At 32.3% G+C, this 24,730-nt stretch overlaps 2 protein-coding genes across 4 annotated transcripts in view; both read right to left on the reverse strand.

Moving 5' to 3' along the window:
* Positions 1 to 17,861, reverse strand: part of Bmap-A (apterous A) — a 55,512-nt gene extending 37,651 nt beyond the window's left edge. For 2 of the 3 annotated variants that reach the window (XM_013323935.1, XM_013323933.1), the window contains exons 1-2: positions 17,724 to 17,861; positions 8,284 to 8,606 (exon numbers count right to left, since the gene is read on the reverse strand). In XM_013323935.1, the coding sequence (XP_013179389.1) occupies positions 8,284 to 8,606; positions 17,724 to 17,759 (359 nt within the window). In that variant the 5' untranslated portion in view covers positions 17,760 to 17,861. The remainder of the gene's footprint in view (positions 1 to 8,283; positions 8,607 to 17,723) is intronic. The other variant, XM_013323934.1, reaches the window with a different exon arrangement.
* A 2,596-nt stretch (positions 17,862 to 20,457) lies between these two features.
* Positions 20,458 to 22,033, reverse strand: LOC106126203 (probable NADH dehydrogenase [ubiquinone] 1 alpha subcomplex subunit 12). The gene is made up of 4 exons (XM_013323694.1): positions 21,867 to 22,033; positions 21,667 to 21,792; positions 20,988 to 21,180; positions 20,458 to 20,535 (listed from the first exon to the last, which is right to left on the reverse strand). Exons 1-4 carry the CDS (start codon positions 21,966 to 21,968, stop codon positions 20,504 to 20,506), a joined length of 453 nt encoding a protein of 150 aa, XP_013179148.1. The 5' UTR covers positions 21,969 to 22,033; the 3' UTR covers positions 20,458 to 20,503.
* Between the last annotated feature and the right edge of the window lie 2,697 nt (positions 22,034 to 24,730).

Consider the following 24,730-nt stretch of genomic DNA (forward strand, 5'->3'; position numbering starts at 1 on the left):
CCACCCGGTTTGGGAGCTGATAATGTTATTTGAGAGCTAAAGGACGCCGAGATAAAGCCGACCGATGCCCTACAAACGGTCTCTAGACGATGACTAAATAAATTATACCAATCTACGTCGTTGTACGTATGTTTTCCATATAAAAACCCACGTAGTGTGTACTTAATGATTAGTGTCGATATGAACTTTTATCTTGAACGTATAAAACTTACGTCTTTGGTTTCCAAATATGCATAACTCTTACGACTTTTTAATTTCCATTTTGTCGCTTACAAACTCTACTGGACTAAGCAAGATGTAATATATTTGATCTATTTAACATTTAAATTTAATTCGAACTTATCAAATGGTAGTGATAACTGCAGCAACTGATAAAGAAGATGCATTTAAAGTTCAATATGCGTTAAATACAGTAACCTTATCATTACTGTAGCTATTTAGATATCTTTATGTCTTCCCATTTGTATTTAGATAATCATGGCATTGAATATGAAACCCAGTTTTAAGTATTAAAAAGATCATAAAAATAAATCTACTAGAAAGATTATTCACTAATTTGATATTTAAAATTATCATCATCATCATCAGCTCAATATAACTCCCCACTGAGGGGCTCAGAGCCTACCCAAAGTCAAGGGTGACTAGGCCATAGTCAACCACGCTGGCCCAGTACTGTTTGGTTGACTTCTCATATATCAGATATGTGCAGGTTCCATCACGATGTTTTCCTAAACCGTAAAAACGTCGGATAAATGTACACACATTGGTACATGGCGGGATTCAAACCCAGGAACTGTAGGTTCCAAGTCAAATGCTTGACCCCTGAACCACCGACGCCTTTAAAATTATGTCCATAGTATATTTCCAAAAAGCATTTATTATGTAAGTAATTATGTGGACTGGATCAGTAAAATACCGCGACTGTACAAAATAAGAAGAATTCACTTAAGAAGCCGTTTTAATATTCCTATATTGAAGCAAAACGCATGAAAGCCACTTATTTTCAGTTTATAAAAGCGTTAGTAATTTTTCACTAAACGATAAAGCCGAAGCGGGAAACGTTTTTTTAGAGTTCGCAAAGCGACCTCTTATGCGACACTTTTTTCTACGACGGTGTCGGCTACGTCGGCTCTCGCGTGCGCCGATTAAATTATTTTAACATTTTCATAACACGTACCTTAAAAAAATAGCTTCATTAGCGCTTACCACGGCGAATAACATTTCGTTTCACGATAATGCGATATCGGATTATACCTTAGAAATCAAAATATTTACTCACACCCAACATTTTTTTTTATACACATCATATAACATAAAATTTATAATACACGTATGTTTTAATATCAACATTTCCATTAACCATACCAAATCAACTCGAAACATATTGCAAAATTCGAAACTATGACCGTTAGATCGATTTTCAATTACTTTTACGATTAGGCTATTAATCCATTTGGTTTATGAATGAGGATAAAGGACGTTGAAATTAAATGTATCTAATATGTTGCGTATACAATAAAGTAGATATTATAAAATGATAAAGCAAATATTGCAACCTAGGCCTTTAGTACTATAACTTTGTGTATAAAAGTCGATTGCGTCTCTATATCTATGGACTTTAAACTACACTATCATGTGACAATGTGAGCTGATTGCATTGCTCCTTTGCGTGAACTCACCCACAATCAAATTAAAAAATCAATCAACGTTTTTACCGTGGGTTTCTGATACCAAACTCCCCGTTTAAAACATATTGTTATATCTGTTTTGTCAAAGATAATGACAGGGATATCGCTATTATAGACAGATTTTAGTCTCGGAAACCAACGGTTAATGAGACTTCGAAAGAAGGAAACGTAAATCTTCGATACTAATATCTTATACTTGAGTTGCGAGTACCGCGTAGCGCGCAGTCCGCACACAACACGTCTCGCGTTCACAATTCAACGTCCTCGTCTATTCGGTCAATACATTCATAGCGAGTACGCAGTTAACGCGAATTTACAAAATAACAACTGTAGAGATTTGCTTTATCACTTGACAGTCTGTCACTTGGCGACTAAAATCATCGGTTTCCGGAGTTTTACGTAGCCTTGTGTACGAAGGGTCATAGTCTAAACATTTTACACGGCCACATACAATATTATCGCATTCCCTGTCTACTGAGTGGGCGTGGTATTTCATTGGACCAATGCTGTTCAGACGACTGATAACAGTAATGATACCTCGTAGGCGAAGTCTACAAGACTTCCTGTAGGTAATGAAACATTTTTATTTTGTCAATAGAAATATAAAGCAAAAACATAACAAACAAAAAACAATAATGTTGGTGTTTCCCGCACTTTCCTGATAAACATTCAAAAGTTAATTCAAAGTCAAAGTAAACATGCATAATTATCAATTTAATTTATTGAGCAGTTACAATATAATGTGTAGTTGTATTAATACAGGATATGTTTGTAATGTCTGCGAATCATTTGTTAAACAATCAACAAAGAAAAATAACGCTATTAACTTGACGGAAAAAAAAGGATTGTTTTATTATATAAAAACTCATTGAATGTATATCACAAATTAACAACAATATTTATGTCGGATGAAAGTAAACAAATATAAGAAAAAGTCGGCGTGAGCCAACACTTTTTGGCAAAAAAAAAATATCACAATAGAAACTATTAATAGTAAGTTTAAAAAAAATAAATAAATATTACCCAATATCTCAGACTTTTGATAATTGACATATATCTATGTAAATTAATAATACATAAAATTAAAATCATCATCATTTTTTTTTATTTTTTAGAATCAGCCAGATAAAAATAAAAAGACTTGACTTAATAGAATTAAAGACATCTAAACATAAACATTTATTATACTTTCAGATGCCTTATCTGGTTAATTTAAGAAAAATTTGCTTTCCGCATATGCTTATTTAGGGTTCTATGAAATTTGCGTAAAAGGCAAACCTATATATAAAGAGTTTATATATTGTTTTGATGTATATAGTTACCGTAAGCTTTCACTGCTGAAATACGTGCGCATGTTAATAAATCTATTTTTAAAAAGAATAAGATGGTTCGGAATGTATTTTGATACAGCTTTTACAGCAGTGTAAACTCACGGCTAGATGCTAAGGCTAAGAAAACGGCTGTTTAAAATCTCACGTTAACAAGATGTGTTTCAATTTGTTTTGTATTAAATTTTCTGTTTACTAATATTTACTTTTATCATCAGGCCTATCACAATTATTTGATTAAAAATATTGTAAAAACCGTTTCATTTTCGTACCTTATTAATTATGTACTACTAGACTTTGTTATCGCATCAATATGACATATCGACGACAAAGTCCACAATAAAAACTAAATTTACGTGGAACATAAAAAAAGAAGCTTAGCTAATACCTCCGTTTTGGTCCAAATTAATTAATGAGCGTTTTTATCATTATTTTTTTTATATTGAATAAATATAATCTTTCAAATACTAAAAATTTTATTAATAATGCAATATTGTGAAACTATCAAAGTATCAAATTATTTATTTATTTTAATTTTACAAATTAATAGACAATTTAGAATTTAGCTATATTTAATTATGCAGACACGCTTCATTTCATGGCCTATTACGTCATCACACTTTGGTTGATAAGGTGCAATATAAGCCCCATCTTAATTTATTTTTAAAAGAAAACTATAAACATTGTCTGGAATTTGATCTGGCTATAGATTTCAAGGCGAGCCGGTTAAGCACGTAATTTAAATAATGCTTCTTATAAAATGAACTACATATAATTAATGTGTTATTTTTAAATTAACCATGACATACCAAATATAATATTTTTTACTTCATCATTCACTTTCAAGTGTTAAAAAGTTAAAGTGGATAATTTATAATTAATTACTTATAAATTATAATATGACAACCATTAAATAACCTTATTTACATTTATTTATAATGACCTACTGTAAACCAATATGGTATTAAAATATAATTGAATTAAATCCGCTATCGCTTGTAACAGATACCACACGTATTTCCTAGCTCCGACGTCCCGTAGAGATGTGCTATTGAGATGAGGACGTGTCCAAGTTGGACGCGGCGATAATACTAAGTGAGTTGTGACCGGGGTGGGCTGTAAAACGTACATCAGATAGCCGTGCAGATGGGTGACGGTCGGACTTACGTGGCCCGCGCCCAAAACTAATACTTTCACACGAGTACAGAACAGTACATAATCCAGTAGTACTATTGTTGAAACAAAAGAATAAATACTGTCTCTATGTTCTACGTCTAAATAGTAGCAATAGGAAAAACGCCGAGACAGACTAGTACTCGTAGGTGTAACTCAAGATTGAGCGTTTTATATAACATTGAGATTTTCGAAATGTCAATAGTATGTGTAAGAATGTTATCATTATGATGAAATTTTTCCACATTCGGGATAATGTACTGTATAATGTCGATCTATACATCTAAGTTTTCACATTTATAATTTTAATATTATAAAATTGTTTCTATGCTTATTTGAAACACATTTTAAATAACAAAAGAACAATTCGTTTAATAATACTCAACATCTTACTAATATTATAAATGCCAATGTTTAGATGGATGGATGGATAGATGAATGTTTGTTGGAAAGTATCTGCGGTACGGCTGAACGAATCTTGATGAAATTTGGCACAGATGTAAAACATGGTCTGGAAGAACACATAGGCTTATTAAGTTTTTTACAATTCGCTAACGACAGCTATTTTACCTATACTTTTAAATTATTTCTCTGTGAAGTATACAAAAAGATATAGTTTAGATTAAATCATCAGACTATCAGCTGGAAATGACATCAATAATAATTATTATTACGGCCGTTTTAACTTATTAATATTAATATATTCGTACGTGATGTATGTTGTGTTATAGTCTTAAAAAATAATCAATTCACATTTGTCTATTCATTTTTATAAATTGCACCATTAATAATCTAGTATTTAATATATTCACATAATAATAAAATTATATAAAAAGACATAAAACAAAAATCAATAAAAACTTTAAAATTTACCTTTTTATAATCTAGTTTTCAGAGCAAAATCAATATGATTATTAAATAGAAATACACTTTATTGTTAAGGCATTACAAGTAATTTGAGTGCGATTTGGTTAATTTTATACCTTATACTTTTGGTAATATAGACAAATAAAAAATCCAAGACAAACAAAAATATCGATGTTTGTAAAAAATAACACAAAACTAGGCCTCTTCAATTTGGAATTTGTAATAAATTAATATCATAGGTATTTCTGGGGCGAGAAATACCGAATCGCGGGTTATAAATTCGAAAAACACATTCTCGAGGTTAATAATATAGTTTATGTTGTCCGAATCTTCCTAGACTAGCAATAATATGATTTAATAGTGAACATCGAGTCAAAGTCTATCATTTTACAATATTAAATCTTAACATTACTTATCGCTCAAACCTATTTAGAGCAAATAGTTATATAAAGAGCGTCGGTGGCTCAGTGATTTAAGCACTTGACTTGTAATCTGCAGGTCCTGGGTTCGAATCCCGCCATGTACCAATGTGTTTTTCGATTTCCGATTTACATATGTACATTAATCCGACATTCCTACGGTGAAGAAAAACATCGTGATGCAACCTGCACGTATCTGGGAAGAAATTCAAAGATATGCTTAAAGTCAACCAACCCGCACTTGGCCAGCATGGTTGACTATGGGCTAATAACCCTTAACTTAGGATAGGCTTCGAGCCCCTCGGCGGCGACGTATAGTGAGCTAATGATGATGATGAGTAATAATATGATTTAATAGTGAACATCGAGTCTAAGTTGAACATTTTACCCTATTAAATCTTAACATTACTTATCGCTCAAACCTATTTAGAGCAAATAGTTATATTAATATTTCAAATCAATGTCTTTGACTTTGCACAAATAGATATGACATACATAAATTATAATTAAGACCTGATCGTACTTGACTGCGGTGGAACTTTGACCGATGAGCGAAGGTCGATAGAAGACTACAAATACTAATGCAATTGATACGTATACATCTTTGTCTAATATTGTAAATTACAATCAAAACCTCTTATAACTTCGAATCTATAATCTAAAAGTTTTGTCAGTATAACTGATATTTTAGCCTATTATGACTATTTATTAATTGTGACTTAGAAATAAAATTATGTAAGTTAAAATCTGCTTTTAACATTACAATAAACATTCGTAGTCCAGTGCAAAAGAGAACATAATAATAAAAAATTCCAGTCAAGATATAAGAATGACTTTACACAAAGAATTTTCTAAAACTTTTATGACGTAAGCTCGCACAGCGCTGGCGTCCTTAAGTCTCTTGCATAGAAAATGCACAAGCTTCTTACTGCCTTTCCTTGAACACAATGGATGAGTAACATATGTATAAATTAGAAGTATGCTTTATACGTTTTATATCAACACAATAGAATAATTACTATATGTTTTTCCACAAATTAGAAATAAACTTTCGAACAATAAAAATAGTTTTACTACCAATTTCATTTTTAAAATTTAGAAAGAATAAAAAATATAAAGTTGTAGGCATTATGTTGATATGATATGATAGATATTTTAATGAGATTGTTATGTCTACGTATGTTACAATAATATAAATCAATATTCACCACACTATAACAATCATCCGAGACCAAATACAACAGATAAAAGATTTTAGTAAAATAACAGTGAACATTTATAATCTGTGCGCCATTGAAGAGTATCGTGGAACTTTTTATTTGTAAAAAACAAAATGTTTTTTCAGCACAAACCATCACGCGATGCACGAAACTAAAACGAATAACGTATTTCAAAACAAACCGACAGCTTTACGAAAAAATTGTTCATTGGAAGTTATATCGTTCAATCATTTTTTTTTTTTTGCAAAAATTTCTAAACGTAAAATTTAACTACGTTTTTATATCCCCACCCGAAATCGCTGAAATAGCGAAGTGACCGTTGCCCATAGACATACGCAATTGTATATGCGTTGCCTACCTTTAATCGACAGAAGAGAGGATGCATAGAAAGAAGAAATATTTTCCTTTTCTATGCATACTCTCATCCGGAAAGTCCACGTCCACTTCCCATCCTTTCCTTATAAGAAAAAGAGTTGGAAGGGAAAGAGGACTAAATTAGGCCTGCGGGTCGCACACTCATCAGACGAAACGCGAAATTGCTTCCACTTCACGCCTGTTTTCTGTGTGGTCGTGGTATTTCACCGGGCGAGCGGGACAATTCGTGCGAAGATGTTAAAGCGGGCTCTACCACTGTTAAAATATACGTAAAATATAGTACTCTTCTTACTATTTGAATACTGTTTTATTTTCTAATTTTACTTTGTTATAGGTAATAAATATGCTTTCAAAATTATTAAATCACGAAATCGAATAAAATTGTTTTAAACATAAGATATGACAGAATAAAATAGCTTTAAATTTATAAAATAGTAATTACGATTTATGGTAGAAGATATGTTATAAGGTAATAAAAATTACAACAAAGATACGAGCCTTATGCTTAATTGTGTAGGTACTAAAATTATATTGCGAACTATACATTTACCTGAACAAAATTATATTGTTATCTTCTTAAACTTTATATATTTAGGCCTAAACATAAAAATGCACTGATGAAAGTCTTTCTAAATTGCTGGCAGGTTTTCGAAAAATAATATTACTGCAGTCCTAATTCACAACGTCAATTAAAATTAATTCTTAACTTTTGTACTAATGAACACATTTACAAAGAGCTTGCATTATAACGTTATCTCGACACGCAACACTTTACTGTATTTATGAAGTTTTCAAATGAGATTTTTTCCCCGTACTAACATAAATTCACCATATAAATAATCTCTTGCTGCTACTTCTATCGAGTTGTTAGTAAAAGAAAATTATAATTTTCTTCCATTGTACAATTTCCAATGTTCAAGTAACTCTACAATAAAATTTAATAAAAATTTACTATCATTGCGTTCCTCATATGAACTAAGCTTCATGCTATCAAAAATAATAATAAGCAATTTTTTATGTATAGAAAATCAGAGTATCTCCCCAATTCCTGAAAGTAAGTGCACTGATTTAATGTTTGATTAATATGCGGTCAAATATTATTGAATATATTCACTGTCTTTTATACAATTATATGAATACAGCTCTATTATAATAATAGTTTGACAACTCTATCAAAAACCGTGCATTTAGAAAAAAATGAATAGAAATTTACCTGAAATAATCGTTCTTGCAGAATATATTGCTGTCGCGAGCATAACATCGTTGTTCTGAGTCGAGGGGCATCTTGCACTCGCAGCACCTGAGGCAGGGGGTGTGCCAGCGGCGCTCGAGGGCCAGGAGGTAGAACCTGTCGGTGATGCGGGAGCCGCAGCCGGCGCACGCCTCTTCCGGCGGGGGCGCGGGGGGCTCGTCCGGCGGCTCGCGCTTGCGGCACGAGGTGCAGTCGCGGGGGGAGGCCGGCGACGTCGCCGTCGCTACCGGCGACAACTCGCCCCCTTGCTCATACGCCGAAGGCAGATACCGCTCACTCTGTTGCTGAAATAATAACACTCGTTATAATACAACAACATAGAATTGTCCCATTTAGGCCTAGGACCTAATATTTACTTTTAACGACTTTTAAAATGCTGAAGCATTTAAGTGCAAACATTCACCTCTAATACATACAAAAGAACAGTAAGTTCTTTAAAACTCGGCGATTTTAATCGTTAAGTGACTTACGCAATTAATGTCATAGAGTTTCGGACATAGCACGGGTCGCCGACATTTCTCTCTATCGTCGTTAAAGTCAATCGCTCGTAAGCTTTTTGTCAAGATCCACGGCTCTACCAAAGTGCAAGAAAGTCTACTATATCTTATCGCAAGAATTTATCATCGAAATGTGATGTATGGATTTATGTACGGTCACATGTTAATAAATCTTGCGGCTATTTTTATGACAGACGCGATTTAAAATCAAGCTGTAAAAATAGCCGTCCACTCTGGGACATGTACAAGCTAAAAATGTATAGTATTACTGGTTTCCGCAATTTTATATACGAATAATAAATACTTTCTTCTAACGCTAGACATGAGGTTGGGTATACTTAACTATTTCTTTTCCCAAAGTCATCAAATCAGTTTCATATCATTACAAAAATCTTGATTTTAAAAATATCCTTATGGTTTTATACAACTAGCCAACTATTAATAAAAATGGAGTGTCTGAGTGTTTGATAATAAACAATTTCTAATTAACCGATATAACAATAGAAAAAAGTTATTTGAAGTAAGTCTTTCGAGTGCTCACAAAGACGTCTAGAGACTTCTTGTCTCGTCTCGATTTATCTCACATAATTGGAATAATATTAATGGAATATATTGCAGAGCATAACATCTTATAAGAAAAAATCTATATTTGCAGAATTTATATTTGCACGTCACACGCTTGATGAATTTATTTATATATTTCAATTCAATAATTATGGTTAATAATGTTATTTTGTTATTCAATTTCAAATTAAAGATTATTGAATTCATATAACAGTATATAGCTTGATTTCAAGCGCGTAATATTTATATTAAAATACAAAAGTTAAATCTAGACCAATAAATCGAAAACAACACATTACTTTTAATAACCAAAAAGAAACATTATGTTTTCATTTTCGTATTTTTTTGCAAAGCGTTATAGTTAATAGAAAACAGGCTTTGACGTAGCACTTGATGCTGCATCCATGGTACTTCCGTCGAATCTCTCCACGAAACGTGCTCGTAGCTTACTAGCATAAAGAGATGGGAGAATAAATAAAGAGCCGGGAACCGTGGGCTCATTAATTAACCTTTAGTGGAGAATTAAAAGGAAATTTTCTTTCAAGCGTTTTTTTAAAGCTTTTATACACGAGTTTTTTTTTAATCAAATGATGAAATATGATATCATAAGACAATTTTATGAATATGAAAAAGGCGAAAGAGTTGACAGGATGGCGCCAAATGGAAACCTATAATATCTGCCTATACCTCTACGTTATAAATATGAGTTGTATATTTTTTTTAATATTAGCAATTTTTTTTGTAAATTTACTAATATTTATTTTACCATTCCAACTAAGCTCTAAGCTTGTTCTAGGATATGGATTACGACAATAGTCGAATGGCGGGTTTCGAACCCCGGACCTCGTGATCGGAAATCCGTACCCTTAACCATTAGGCTATTGACGCTTCAAAGAGTTGTTGGTTAAGAGAATTTTATGTTTATTACAAATACATAATTATAATTTTTCTAATTTTTCTTTTGAATAAAAAATGTCATCCTATTTGTACGTACAGTTTGAAATAGAATCGAAATGCAATTTTAGAATTTCATTATCAGATAATAGTCAAACACAATAATCAAAATAATGTATCTACTTGAACTTTGTTAGCCTTTATCTATGAACAGTCTATAAATACTTTTAAACAAACTTGCCGCGTCTCCCCGTTTACTGCGATAAAACTATAGAATTACTTCATTTTGATAATGATTGGTAACTCTCAAGATGTTGCTGAATAAGTAACCTTGTTAGTTTAAAAAAAAACACCAAACTTTACCTTTACGATCAACCGGAGAAAGATATTTAAGGGGAACAATCGTCATTATACAAAGACTTAATGTATACATGTTGTCTACATATTTCTTCTTTAATTAATTAAAATACACCCTTTACATATTTTATTTCTATAACGCATTGACATACAAAACTACGTACACATATATATGTATAATGATTATCACATCGTTTCTACATCTAATTAAGGTTATCTTAACGGTCGTAAAAGTCGCAGCTGTTTGAACTTAAATATCATTTGTATACAAATATACGAAAGTAGATTAGTGCATATCGGAGAGTAGTTAAGCAAACAAATGGACCGGTTTAGTGTACACCCCTTTTATAAAAGAAGGGATCGTAGTTTTTGACTTTTCCAATAAACATATATCATACATACATGCATTTTATGAATTATAAAGTCGTGGTGCAATTGATAATTTTGATAATAATTTTATTTTTAAGAATAGTAACTACGTCTACGTCTTTAAAAAATTCTCCTGTCACAATGTTGGTTACTATAATTCAATAGGTCTCAGTATCGGGTGCTATCTATTTTTTAATCCCGCACGGACAGAGTCGCGGACGTCAGCTAGTTACATATATATTTGTTTCTTACTAATTCAACCTCACCGTGGTGTTCAAAAAACTTAAGTCTTTCCTTATTTCATATATGTAGATTCGTTTTTATTACGAGCCAATTGCACGGGTACAGCTCCAGCACCGTAGCTAGTTCCAACTCGTATCAAAAGGACAAATAACAGTAATTAATACGTTTCAATACAGCACCGAACATATGTATATGTATGTCTGGCGCGTTTAAGCAACTTGCCAATTAATTAATGCTGCAGCGAGCTAGCGGCTTTTGCCAACATCTTGGCAGTGATATGTTACACCAATATGTCTGACGTTTTTGATTTTACCCACGTACAAACTACGCTTTTATTCAAAACAATTCTAACTTTATTTGTCTACTTACTTCAAACTTACTTATCTTACTAATGAATGGATGTTTATTAGAAGTTATCCCCATAACGGCCATACGGATCTTAATGAAATTTGGCAAATATATAGAACATAGTCTAGAAGAACACATACGGTTTTAATTATTTTTTTTAACTACGCACGGACGGGGTGACACCGTATGAAATTATAAATGCGAAAATTAGAACGTATAAATATATTCTACTTCAAAACATCTAAATTTATTTGGAATTATGGAAAGCAATTATACTAAAATTGATTCAAACTTTTTATTGGTCGCCAAAGATAAACAACCAATACAACTAATAAATACAAATTGCATTTCGAGCTTCCTTAGAGTAATAGATTTTCTTGTAAAGGTATAACTTTTGTAGGGAGTGAATGCTAAAGGTGCTGTATTTAAATAAGAATTTAAAATTCAAACATCAATTCCACAACTGAAGCGTCGAGAAAATTTTCTTGCCGCTTTTACATTTCTTTTTTCATTGAAATGTAGTCGTTAACTTTGACTTTTCACAACGCGACCGTAACTTAAGCTGTTTAATTGAATTTTCAACTCAATTGCAGTTCCCCGAATCGGAGAATATTTTCGCGGAATTTATATTGCAAATAAAATTTTGAAATGTTAAAGCAAATAATAATTTTATTTAATATCAAACACTGAACTGTACCCGTATATGTCCCAGTAGAGATTCCCGGAATTATTCTCTGATGAAATTTTCAAAATTGCAAATAAAATAAAAATATTAACTCTCGATAACCAACGAGAAGAGTAACTACCTTACACTTAACTAGTAGTTTATAAGTTCGACTTCAAAATTTTTAGGTAATAACTGTACTTATGTATACTTATATCTACACTATGTTAATATATAAAAACTACTCATATGTGAAATATTACTTATAATGTACCTAAATGACTAATTTACCGTACATTTCTTAGATGATTGAGAATTTAAAAAAAAACTACTTCATACAAAACATCTGAGTAATTCATAACATGCGTAAATTATTAAAAAATAAAGTTCAAAGTTTGATGTATCGTCTGTTTAAGAACACTGAAGAGTCTCATAGCTTTCACAACGAAAATCAATTTCTTTAATGGACTTAAAATTATATTTGCTTCACTTACAGTTAAATAACGGTAAAGTGAATCGTTGTTACGGATTGAACGAGATCTTCAGAGCGTAACATTCCGGGTTTCCATCTTGATAAGAGGAAATCCTTAGCTTAAAGATTTATGCTCGACGCGTTGACCTGTGGACAACTTTATACTGCTCTCAAGTGGTATACTTCACATTTTTACCAACTCCCAGAGTCTTGTATCATCGTAATCTCTCACTTAGTGATTATTTAAACTCTGGCTGCAAGTATCTATATGTTGCAGATATGTATGTAATTTGAATATACAAGATGTTAGACGTTCGGTTAAAAAATGGCTTTATTACTTAATTATTAAATATGTAATGACAATCATACCAGTATAATATTTTGTGACCATTATCATCTTTGATTATTCTTACGTAGGGCCACGTAGTGTTTTTAGGTTATTTTTTCTAAGTATAAAAGTAAAATGTTATGTTTAAAACGGGGATTTTGATCTCAGAAACTTACGGTTAATCTTTTAAGTTTTAATTTACTTAATTACATCTTAGCCTGGTTGTATGTTTACAGTTAACTATTTCCTTTTATTATTACTTTCCAAAAAATCTGATTGTTACTTAATTTCCAACTTTCAAACATAATGGGACACCTTATTTACGGAAAATATACTGAAATTATTAACAACTGCACAAAAATATGATAAAGTTAAAGCCAAAATAAATTTAACACATTTTATTTAAAGTTAAATATAAAATAAATTTAAATCCGGCTCTCACTAACCCGAAACCTCAGCGGTAATTAACCACTAAGCTGAAACTTTTAACAACCCACAATAAATCCAGTATTCATAAATGAATAAACGGAAAAGGATTGGAAGAATTACAAAATCAATTAATTTTGGTATATTTTGTTTCATAATCTGCTACAAGGCAATCATAAAAATAACAACTAGACTTGACAATCTCAAAGCGTCGGTGGCTCAGTGGTTAACCACTTGGAATCTCCAGGTCCTGGGTTCAAATCGCGCCATATTCCAATATGATTTTCGATTTACATGTGTTCATTTATCCGATGTACTTCCGATGTACGGTAAAGGAAAACATCGTTATGTAACCTGCACATATCTGCGAAGAAATTCAAAGATATGTGTAAAGTCAACCAAACCCCACAGTTAGACGTCTAATAAAATGTAGAAGAAACTAACCACAATTGAATTAAAAAAAGTTATATAAATTACGTCTATCATTAAAGTTTTCTAATTTTCTAAGATGAGAAGGAAGACAAAAAGAATCGCTATCTCTTATATTAAAAAAAATACCATTTATTGATTTATAAAATTTATAATAAAAACAAAAATACGAAGCAATGTTTGTCGGGCTTAATATATAAATATTTACAGGTAATAAAGAACCGAAAGTATGTAAATAAATAAGCAATCTTAGTAAATAATTAACGTACACATATTAAATGTGGTAAAGTTATTCTAAAATAAATATTCTATCTTAAAATCTAGATTTAAATTTGTGTCATTTTCATTACCTTTTTTATTAAAATTCAATTGTATTTTACTGACCAGAGTTTACAACTATATTAGCACACCATCATTTATATTTTATCATTTTGAAAACTCCTCGACTCATCCGACGAAAAAGGTTACATCTCTTATAAAGTCTCTTAAGAGATATAACTTTTTTCCTCAGATGAATCGCTTCTGAACTGATTTTAAAAATACATTTACAGTTAGAATGTTGCATTATCTCTAACATAGAAGCTATTTTTTATTTTTATTTGTGTTTATAAAATGTTTAAAGGTAAATTTAGACCCGTGCATACCCGAGGCAGTCCGCTAGTTTAGTATTACGCATATTATTAAAAAAATAGAATATTATTTAATATATTATCTGTGTATTTTATATTTGACATTTCACTAAATAACTTTAAAATATAATCTACGGTCACACAGTAATGTAATACAAAACGAATACTGTTTTAAACAAAAATATATATATTTTTACAAAAGTGTCATTTGAATTTGTTTAATGGCGGCAATAAATAAAATGTGTATAAAAACAAAAGGTTAGAAGGTTCTATGCAGAAGGAACATTAGCGTCCCGAATCGCCGACGGCGGCCGTCTAATCGGCTTGTGATAAAACTAAAGTTCGAATTGAATACTTGTGTCTTTTAAACTTCTAATTTTATTATACTAACAAACTGTATTACAAAGTTTTTATTGACTAAACTTGCTAAAAACTTGATAGGCTCTTTACAGCTATTAGTCAAAATTACATTAAGAAATTTCATATTACAAGAGAGAGTTATCTTTATTATGTTTACTTTTTAGCGGCATTACTTTATTACAACTATTTCTAAAAGATGGAGTAATATCGCGTTCATAAAACGTTTTGCGATAATTTGTATTGCATTAATTAACTTTGCACTACTCATTGCAGCGGAATACACGTACAGTGCAGCAGAAAATATATATCCGCTTCATTTCGGTTACAATTTATATCTTTAAAGACATGGTTCGTTTATATTTTTTCGTATTAAAAAAATAAATTTCACTTTGATGGTATTGTGATAAATTAATTGAAAGTATTTTTGAAAAAGAAAAATCTTATTCGAATGTAATGGATGGAATGTAGTGGAAACACAATAAGTTAAGATCTCTTTTAGAGTTCGTTGATTGTTGAGTCGTATCTAAGTAATCAATGGAATGTTAAGTTAAAGTAAAATAAAACTTAAGAGAACTGTAACAAAGTTACGGCAATGTTAAACCAAGCTTCAAATAAAATTATTCGCAATTTGCATCCATTATTTTTTTTTGGGAATTATTACACGTTGCAAACGAAATTGAGAACGCTCATTTGCCACCTTATAATATAAAAAATGAGATGCAGAAACAAAATTAACTTAATTATGCTCAGTATTTTATTATAAACGCTAGAAATATATTTCAAAGAAACAACATGAACACTAATTATACAAAAATTAAATTTAAGTTTGTTAACATATCCGGTACATACTCGTATACATGTCATATCTATTTCAGCGGCGTAGTTATAATTACATTTATTAGGTTCGCAATCTGCTGTCGGCCGCGACTCCGTCCGTGCGGAATTAAAAAAAACTTATTTAGTGACCTTCGGTTTTTTCAGACTGTGTTCTACATCTATACCAAATATCATCGAAATCCGTTAAGCCGTTCTGGACATTAATAACATCCATCTATCCATAAACGTTCACATTAATAATATAAAAGTAAGGTTTTCATTTAAAGTACAAGGTGACATATGAGCGAATTACCTGAAATCGCTAAAATAGCGAAATTACCGATCGGATACAACTTAGGTAGAAGATTGCAGATACGTTGTTTACCTATATAACTAATTTAACTACCTCCCGCCTACGCCTACGTTCTATTCTATTATATGCCGAATTCCAGAGAGATCTACGAAGCCGTTAACTTATATCTTCTAACAATCATCCACATATACAAATAAACGCATTTATAATATGAGTAAGATATCCCTCCACTGACAAATCCAAGTTTTGAATATGATATAAACAAGAAATTCGAAAACCCTGAAAATATTAATCGTTATTTCATAAATTTAACTCTAGAAGTAAATGGGAAAGGCATACATCCATGAGTGGATAGCTACCGGCTGAAAACTATGATGAATTTTAAAAACACAAACGAGAAACTTGAGAAAATACTGGAGAAGAGAGATCTTTAAAAGTTGTATGAGGAATAGACATATGTGGTGAATCAATGGTAGGGACTGAACTCCTCACTGAACTTGAGATGACTTTCGCGACATTTTTTTTGACAACATGGCCTATTACCGTGAGGTCAGTTCGTGGTTTAGCGAGTTTATTAATTACAAAACAAGTCAAAAGAAGTACAAAATAAAACTGACTTAGTTTTATTCAAGTTTTCCTAAAATAAAAGTTCTTACTAAAATATCTTTTTATTTCTTTTTTATTTATAATAAAAGAAAAGTTTAAGCAGTAATCTTTAAGTACGTTATTCATAAAAAAATATTAGTATAATTGTCAACAATAAAAGTTGAATTTTTTAATATACACAAATGCCGGTTTTTACCAATTAAAATCAATTACATATAGAGTCTAAAATAGTTGATTAAAAGGAAAATAAATAATTTAATTCGCAACTTTAATTAAATTATTGTATTCATTATGAAACTTTAGTATGGGCGGTTGGATACGTGTAGGCTCAAAACATTACGCGGTACGGTTCATTACTACGTTAAATGAAAAGTAATTACAACATTTTGACAAATAATTCATACGAGAAAATTGTTATAATAATTATTTATTTGAAAGCAAAAGTGATAAAAGTTTTATAGAAACATGTATTTAAAATGAGTAATATCGTAATAAATGAAATTTATAGAAAGAAACAAAAGTAAAAGACATAGGCTCTGTGGAAACATCATCTTACAAAAGATTTCAACGCATAGTTTGCAGACTATATTTATATATTTATATATCATAACTTTAAACACCTCAAGAAATATATTACACTTATGAACAGATCAATAAAACATTGAGCGAAACAAGCATCTAATAAAAAAAAATTGGACATAATTTCAAATATCCTTGAAGTGACTTATTTTTAATTTATACTGAAACTTATGTTTGTATATGCTACTGTTTATTTATTAAGTAAAGATTTTTTTTAAAATAAATATTATGAAATAACTCTTAAAATTCATATTAAGAATTGCTGAAATAAAAAAAGAAGTAAGCTTTCATTTGTTTAATAATAACAAAGTTGCCGCGCTAATTGTAAATAACGGCAAAGAGCTTTCGAGGAAATTAGAATATTCTCAAAACTGTCCGCTAAGTACACTTTAAATATTAACTGAGTATTTACCTCGATAATAAACATCGTAGGTGTTTTAAAGGCACTTGAGAAATTCGGAATAAAAAATAAAATAGTTATGACAATTTTTTTTGTGAAAATCTCACCCAGTGCATCGCTCCCCTCTCCTCGTATACTCCCATCTGGGGGTCAATTTTTCCGTTTTCTATTTTCGAACGATTGGGCCTGTGCCCCACTGCACTACCGCACTAACACACGTGGCATCACAGCCGTGCTCACTTCGTCGTGGCCGACGGGCTACTGACGGCCGCACAACGGTCTCGATGCTCCGTGGGCAGGAGGCGCCTGGTGCCGCCCCATGCAACGCCCCCGGGTCGATGGTGGGTTCTAGCAATTCATTTTTTCACTTTTTCGTACGAGCCGTTACTGAATTTTTTGAAACTTACGCTCAATTGTTATTCTTTACAACGGTATGATGAACTGTTTTAATTTTCTTAACGTCGTTTTCTTAAATATATTTTTATTAATTTTGGAAGCAAAAATTTTTATGTAACTTTGCCCCTTTGTAAAACTAGATCTAGCAATAAAAATACTTATTTAAAAGAAATATACTCAAGAATATAATTGTCAAGTTTAACCCACAACAACACATTCGACCACTAAACATAAACCAACAATGCGAACATAACTTTTTGTTAATTTTAAGTTAACTTTGAATACCTATTATAAATTTTTTCTATATGAAACTGTGTTAATTACTCTATTTTTCTTTAAAAAGCGAGAGTTTAAACGTAAAATTATGTTGATAAAATATTTAAAAGTCGATAAACCCTTAAAAATAAAAACAAATTTTAATATAATCTGACTCTACCACATTAAAGTTCCAAAAGTGTTTATCTACATAATATCACCATTGAAAAATGTTGTCCTATCAGTAATCTAATATAATATTTAAAAACTTAGAAACACTATTAATACTTTTTTTAAAATCTAGAAAACGAATCTAAAAACGTAATTAAATTCTCACGCCCGCTAAACTAGCGATATTACAACAAAGCTAAATTCATACCAATTTGCTTCATATCTGTTCTATTATTAATAAAGTGATGTAGTCGGAAATTCAGTTAGAATTTGCTCGCAATCGCTCCACTGTTAACTAAACTAATTAAACCATTCAGTTTCGGTCTATTTGTTAGTGTATTAACTGTAATTTATGTTTTCAGTTAAATTCTATCATTTCACAAATAAACAAAAAACAGTTAAGTAATATTTTAACAGAAAAATTAGTGGTACTCAATTATCGTTCTTATTTCTATTACTATTAAATTGATAGTCGAATAAATGCTATGAAACCCGATTCAAATTATAATCAGATATGAATTTCAAATTAAGAAATCATTCTTTTGTAACCTTTCAAAGGCCCGTCAACCTTTTTAAGCACCAATAGCCTAATGGTTCAAATACGGACATCCGATGGCGTGGTCGAGGAATCGAATCCTGCCATTCGACTACTGTCCTAAACCATCTTAAAACAAACCTAGAGCTAAGCTTTTCCTTTCTTTGCCTAGTAGCTTTATGTAGTTAATATCGTACACTGTACATAATTATAAGCATGCAATTTTATCAGCCGACCATATATGAAATAAGCACATAGTTAAAATCTATTCAAATAATCTTATCCTTTTCAAAACACTAACCAACGCTTATAAACTATCCGAGTTAAAAAGAAAATGTCCTTAAACTGTTCTTGTGTTAAATAGAGTGAGCGAAACCGCCCGCCAACGCGCTTTTGACGCAGCTCTGAGGTTACCGGGGTAGAAAAAAAAATTAAAAAACTCTGGATGAAGCAATTGAAATAAATTTTACGCGGCGCCGTCGTAAAGTTTGCAATGAAAATTCCATCCAAGAAAAAGTTTTTATTTTCACCGTTTTACTTAGCGTAGTGAAAGAGATCATAAAAAATACAAATAAGAAATGCATTCAACCGTAACTTCCTTTCCTCCTGCGGAGGAACGGCACAGTATGTACTATACATCCTTTATTTATGTACATCTCTATCAGCCGCCATATCTGTTTTTACTGCCTTCAACGCATATCTACTCATACACAATCTATCCATACTTTCTTCGGTCTTCCTCTATCATTGTCTATTAAAACACCTATAGAGAACTGCTACTATTCTCGAAATATCTCTAAGGACTATGATAGTTCCCAATTCCCAATTTATGATAGTTTCGAATTGCACGTGTTTAAGCGGGGTTAGATAAAATGCATTAGAACCGACAATAACTTTCCATAAGTCGCGTGATTGTCATTTGTCAGTTTCATACATTTTTGAAGTTCGTTATGGAGTTGCTTTGAAGAGAAAGCCCTTTGTCTAACCCCAAAGAGATCATCGTATAGCTATATAGAAATAAAATCACTTCATAAACCAGTTAAATTACGATAGGCGAGAAATAAATCTCAAATCTTTGGTATCGGAGACCAAAATCCCAGTTTAAAAAATATATAAATACATGAGAGGGATAAGATTCATTCAGGGATTTTGATCTCAGAAACCTATGAAAAGTCAATCTGAAATAAGAATTGTTCTTGAACGGGCACTGCTGCGACCCGAGATTTTTCTTTTATTACTGTTAAAACTAATAATTTCGCGACTCTCCTGAATTACTCCGCAATAAGTCCACAATAAATAACATTTTCAGCCAGTGACATATATTCTTTATATTTCTTATTATCCTTGAATACGGCTGAACACCCGTGTAAGGTAATTTTAAATCGGAAAAAAAAAACAAAATAAAAAAAGAAGAAAAGAATAATTTGTTTTTTTTTTTAATTAATTTTATTATATCACAAAACAACTAAAACATTTGTTATTATTTTGCGATAACGCAAACATTTTTCACATATTTTCTGATTTCAATTTTTAATTTGAACGACGACTACAGATTGATGTACCTGTAAAAAAATTATAAAAAATAAAAATAATAACAACTAGTTGGACCCAGCACTCGTTGCAATGCCAAAATCAGCTCAAAAGTTTAAATATTCAAAAATATTTCAAGTTCCAGTAAAACTTATAAAATATGTAATTAGAGGACATTTTCTGACTTCTACGAACACCCTACCAAAGTAAATTATTCGTATTAAAGAACAACTTTAGACTGCTAGTGCCATCTATTCCATTTATACAACAACAAAAAACAACTTCTTACTTTAAAATATAGATGGTGCTAATTTCGATTTTTATTAACTTCTCGATAAAATCTTCAAACGTTTATCGAAATGTGAATGTATGTAATATCTATCCTAGAAGGCGTATTACTAGAATATACATATCACCTTTAAACAAAGAAGAAGGTACTAAAAGACTCCAACCAAACCATGAAATAATACTAAATATTTTATACCATCCCAAGGATCAATGCGACGCCGTGTGGTATCGTAGGGGTAATAAGCTGACGGAGTGCCTGACAAATTTTCTTCGTGATTAAGCAACCAACATTGACTCTTGCAACAGGATTTGAGCAGAAACTTGGGACAATCCTGGTCGGGCAGACGGTCCGTTCTATAATGTAACCAACCAAACCACTCCGGCGTTATCTGTTTCAATAAATATAACATCATAATTGAATAAATCAAAAAGTTTTAAAAAGTAAAAAAGCACAAATAAAGAATATCTATGTAGTATCATTCTAATTATCTTCTAGTTTTAATTTTATTCCACTTTTAATGAGTTAAACCCATGCCCAACAAAATCATTGGAAATCTTTCGAAACCCAAATTATATCCAATTAGCCATTGGATATTAAAAAAAATGAGGCAGAATCCACCATCATGTCCTCGTAGTCGATGTACACCAAGTTCAGAAGTGATAGGAATCATTGTTCCTTATTCAAACAAGTACGAGATGAGTAGGGCGAATGTGCATTGACTAAACTATAGGGTATATTGTTTCAACCATATCATCACTTTCACACATCACGTCGTTTTGTGGTCAACGTCACGTAACCACATTAGGTGGAATTGTGGTCACGGCCTACATTATTCTACACCATAGGTAAACATATTAATTATAAAACATCGCACCTGAGTTGCATCATATTCTAGTTTAACGCTCTTGCTGTATTCCACCCAGCGACTTCGGCCGAGGAAGTAATAAGGATTCTCGAAATATTGATTGCCGAAAGCGTCGCAACCGACGTAACGACCATCCTTTAGTCATTAAAAAATAAAATTAACGCATTGCACCGATAGTCAGCAGTTTGATCCTATACCTAGAAACCAACCTTCAAAGTATCAAAACGTCCCAATTTGCATAGTGACTTCCACAATCCACCGTTCTTATAAATAATTGTAAAGAAGTAACGGATTTTTGATAATGGATTCATTGTTGATGTTCAATTTCAGCTTTTAGTGATTTTGACACTATTTTGATGTAAAAAGTGACATATTTTCTTAAAAAAATAAACGTTTAGTTTTTAACGTCTGACAACCAGTGCTGACAAAAGAAATGTGGTTATTGGAATGTTGAAACTTTTTGGTTTATACTCATACGTAACTCTTCTAGTTTTTCTGTATAACTCTCCTTAATCGAGATTACCTAAGGCAGAATCTCTACGTAAACTACTCGTAGTTGGTGCAAATGTTTGACTGTGACCTCTGGTCGTAGGTTTCAGCAGTTTATCATCACTCTCTTTGTCGTTAAAAATAACAAAGAAAACAACATGTTTTATTTACAAGTGTATCAAGAGTGATCACCTAACAGCTTTAATGTCTGTTTACACTTCGTTACATAATTTACGATCTATCTTTCGCATACTTAATCTAATTTTGGGACAATAATGAAAACAAACATTACATGAAAGCAACAAAATTTAATAATAACAATATTTTGTTTATCGCTCAGATTTATTCACAGCCTAAACGGATGCTGTCTTATTACAAAAAACTTAGACATCTTTTAGATGAGGTTTTAATTCAGATTTATATTAACCCTTTAACCGCTTGGTGATAATTAGCCGTTGTGCCTATAAAAGAGCAGGATACGTACAGAACGAAGTTATTTGTTCTTTCCTTCTTATACTTTCCGTTAAAAAAAACGAGCTGCATACTTACTGAATAGTTTAACCGAGGACATAAGACGTGAGTGTTGTGGATTAAAACCTATTTCGAAAAAAGGTGTCAAAAAAGAAGTGACATTTTTGAGCTTAAGAAATGTAAGAACGCGTGTCAGAAAACAAAGAACCTGGAATGTGAAAAATAATACTTTTATTTTTCAGATTCCAGGTCACTGACCGTGACTAAAAAAGCCATGTAAATTTTAGTTTGGATGAATATAGATTACAAAGAGACGTATATAAGCAGTGTAAGCGATGTGCAAAAAAAGCCATCGCAACTGCTAGGGCACAGGCACAGGTTAAAATCTACGAAGGCCTGAACAGCCCAGCGGGACAAAAACACCTGTTCCGTATAGCAAGAGAGAGAGAGAAAGGAGTGCAAGGGATATAAACCACATCAAGTCTATAAAAGACGATGAAGGAAAGGTACTAATGGATGATGATGATATTAAACAGCGTTGGAAGGAATATTTTGAAAAACTGATGAACGAGGAGAATATTTGGAGTGGAGTGTTCGAAGAAGTGCCGGTTAATATTGGTATGGTGAAAGAGATAAGCGTGGAAGAAGTAAAGAAAGCGGTGCAAGGTATGAAGAATGGAAAAGCTGTTGGGCCGGATGGAATACTAGTGGAAGTATGGAAGCTCCTAAAGGCGGATGGATGGGTATGGCTGACTCTATTCTTCAACAAGTTGTTACAGGAAGAGGTGATCCCAGATGAATGGTGTGCTAGTTCACTAGTGCCTATATTTAAAAACAAAGGGGATGTGCAGATCTGTAACAATTATAGAGGAATAAAGCTCATGTCACACAGTATGAAAGCCTGGGAAAGAGTGGTGGACGGAAGAATAAGAGAAAAGAGTGAGGTAACTCGGAACCAATTTGGTTTTATGCCAGGACGGGGTACTACGGATGCCATCTTTGCTATTCGCCAACTGTGCGAGAAATATAGGCGTGTGCACAAAAACCTGCACATAGTGTTCGTAGACCTCGAAAAAGCGTATGATAGGATTCCGAGGAGGTTTTCGTGGTGGGCCTTGAAAGTGAAAGGAGTGCCTGGGAAATATCTGCAGCTTATTCATGCTATGTATTGCCAAGCCAATACACACATCAGCGATAGCGACAGCTTCGGTGTGTCGGTGGGCCTACACCAGGGTTCGGCTTTAAGCCCGCATCTCTTCCTCCTGGTAATGGATGCGCTAATATCAGACATACAAGAAGAAGCACCCTGGTGTATGCTTTATGCTGATGACATCGTGCTTGTCGGGGAGGATGAATGTGAGGTACAGAGCAGGTTGGAAATATGGCGAGATACATTGGAGAGAGCTTGTCTTAAAATCAGTAGGACCAAAACAGAACATTTATTCTGTGATTTTGGTGGTCCGACCAGCTTTTCTCCAATTGCTTTAAATGGTGTAAACCTACCAACCTGCTCCGATTTTAAGTACCTCGGTTCACTCGTCCAATATGACGGCGGTGTTGACCGGGATGTGAAAAGCCGAATAAATGCAGGTTAGATGAGATGGCGACAGGTCACCGGTGTAACTTGTGATCCAAGAATGCCAATGAAACTTAAGGGACAGATCTACAAGTCCATCGTAAGACCTGTCGTATTGTACGGATCTGAATGTTGGGCCACCAAGGTTTCGGATGAAAGAAGATTGCATGTAGCTGAAATGCGTATGCTAAGATGGATGTGTGGTGTGACAAGGAAGGATAAAGTTAAAAATGTGTATATTAGAGGAAGTTTGAAAGTAGCGCCAGTGATCGAGAAATTGAGGAGTAAAAGATTAGCGTGGTTTGGACATGTTATCAGGAGGGATGATGATGATATAAGCAAAAAAGTAATGAGATTGAATGTGGATGGCTACAAGGGTAGAGGAAGACCAAAAAAAGTATGGAATGACTGTGTGAAAGAGGATATGCGTAAGAAGGGGGTAGACTCGGATATGACGGCTGATAGAGATGTATGGAGGAGTAGTACATGCTGTGCCGACCCTCGATAGGCATAACGGCAGGTTGATGATGAGGAATA

The sequence above is a fragment of the Papilio xuthus genome, unplaced genomic scaffold (genome assembly GCF_000836235.2).
Source record: "Papilio xuthus unplaced genomic scaffold, Pxut_1.1 DF825017.1, whole genome shotgun sequence".
In the NCBI taxonomy this organism is placed as follows: Eukaryota; Metazoa; Arthropoda; class Insecta; order Lepidoptera; family Papilionidae; genus Papilio; species Papilio xuthus.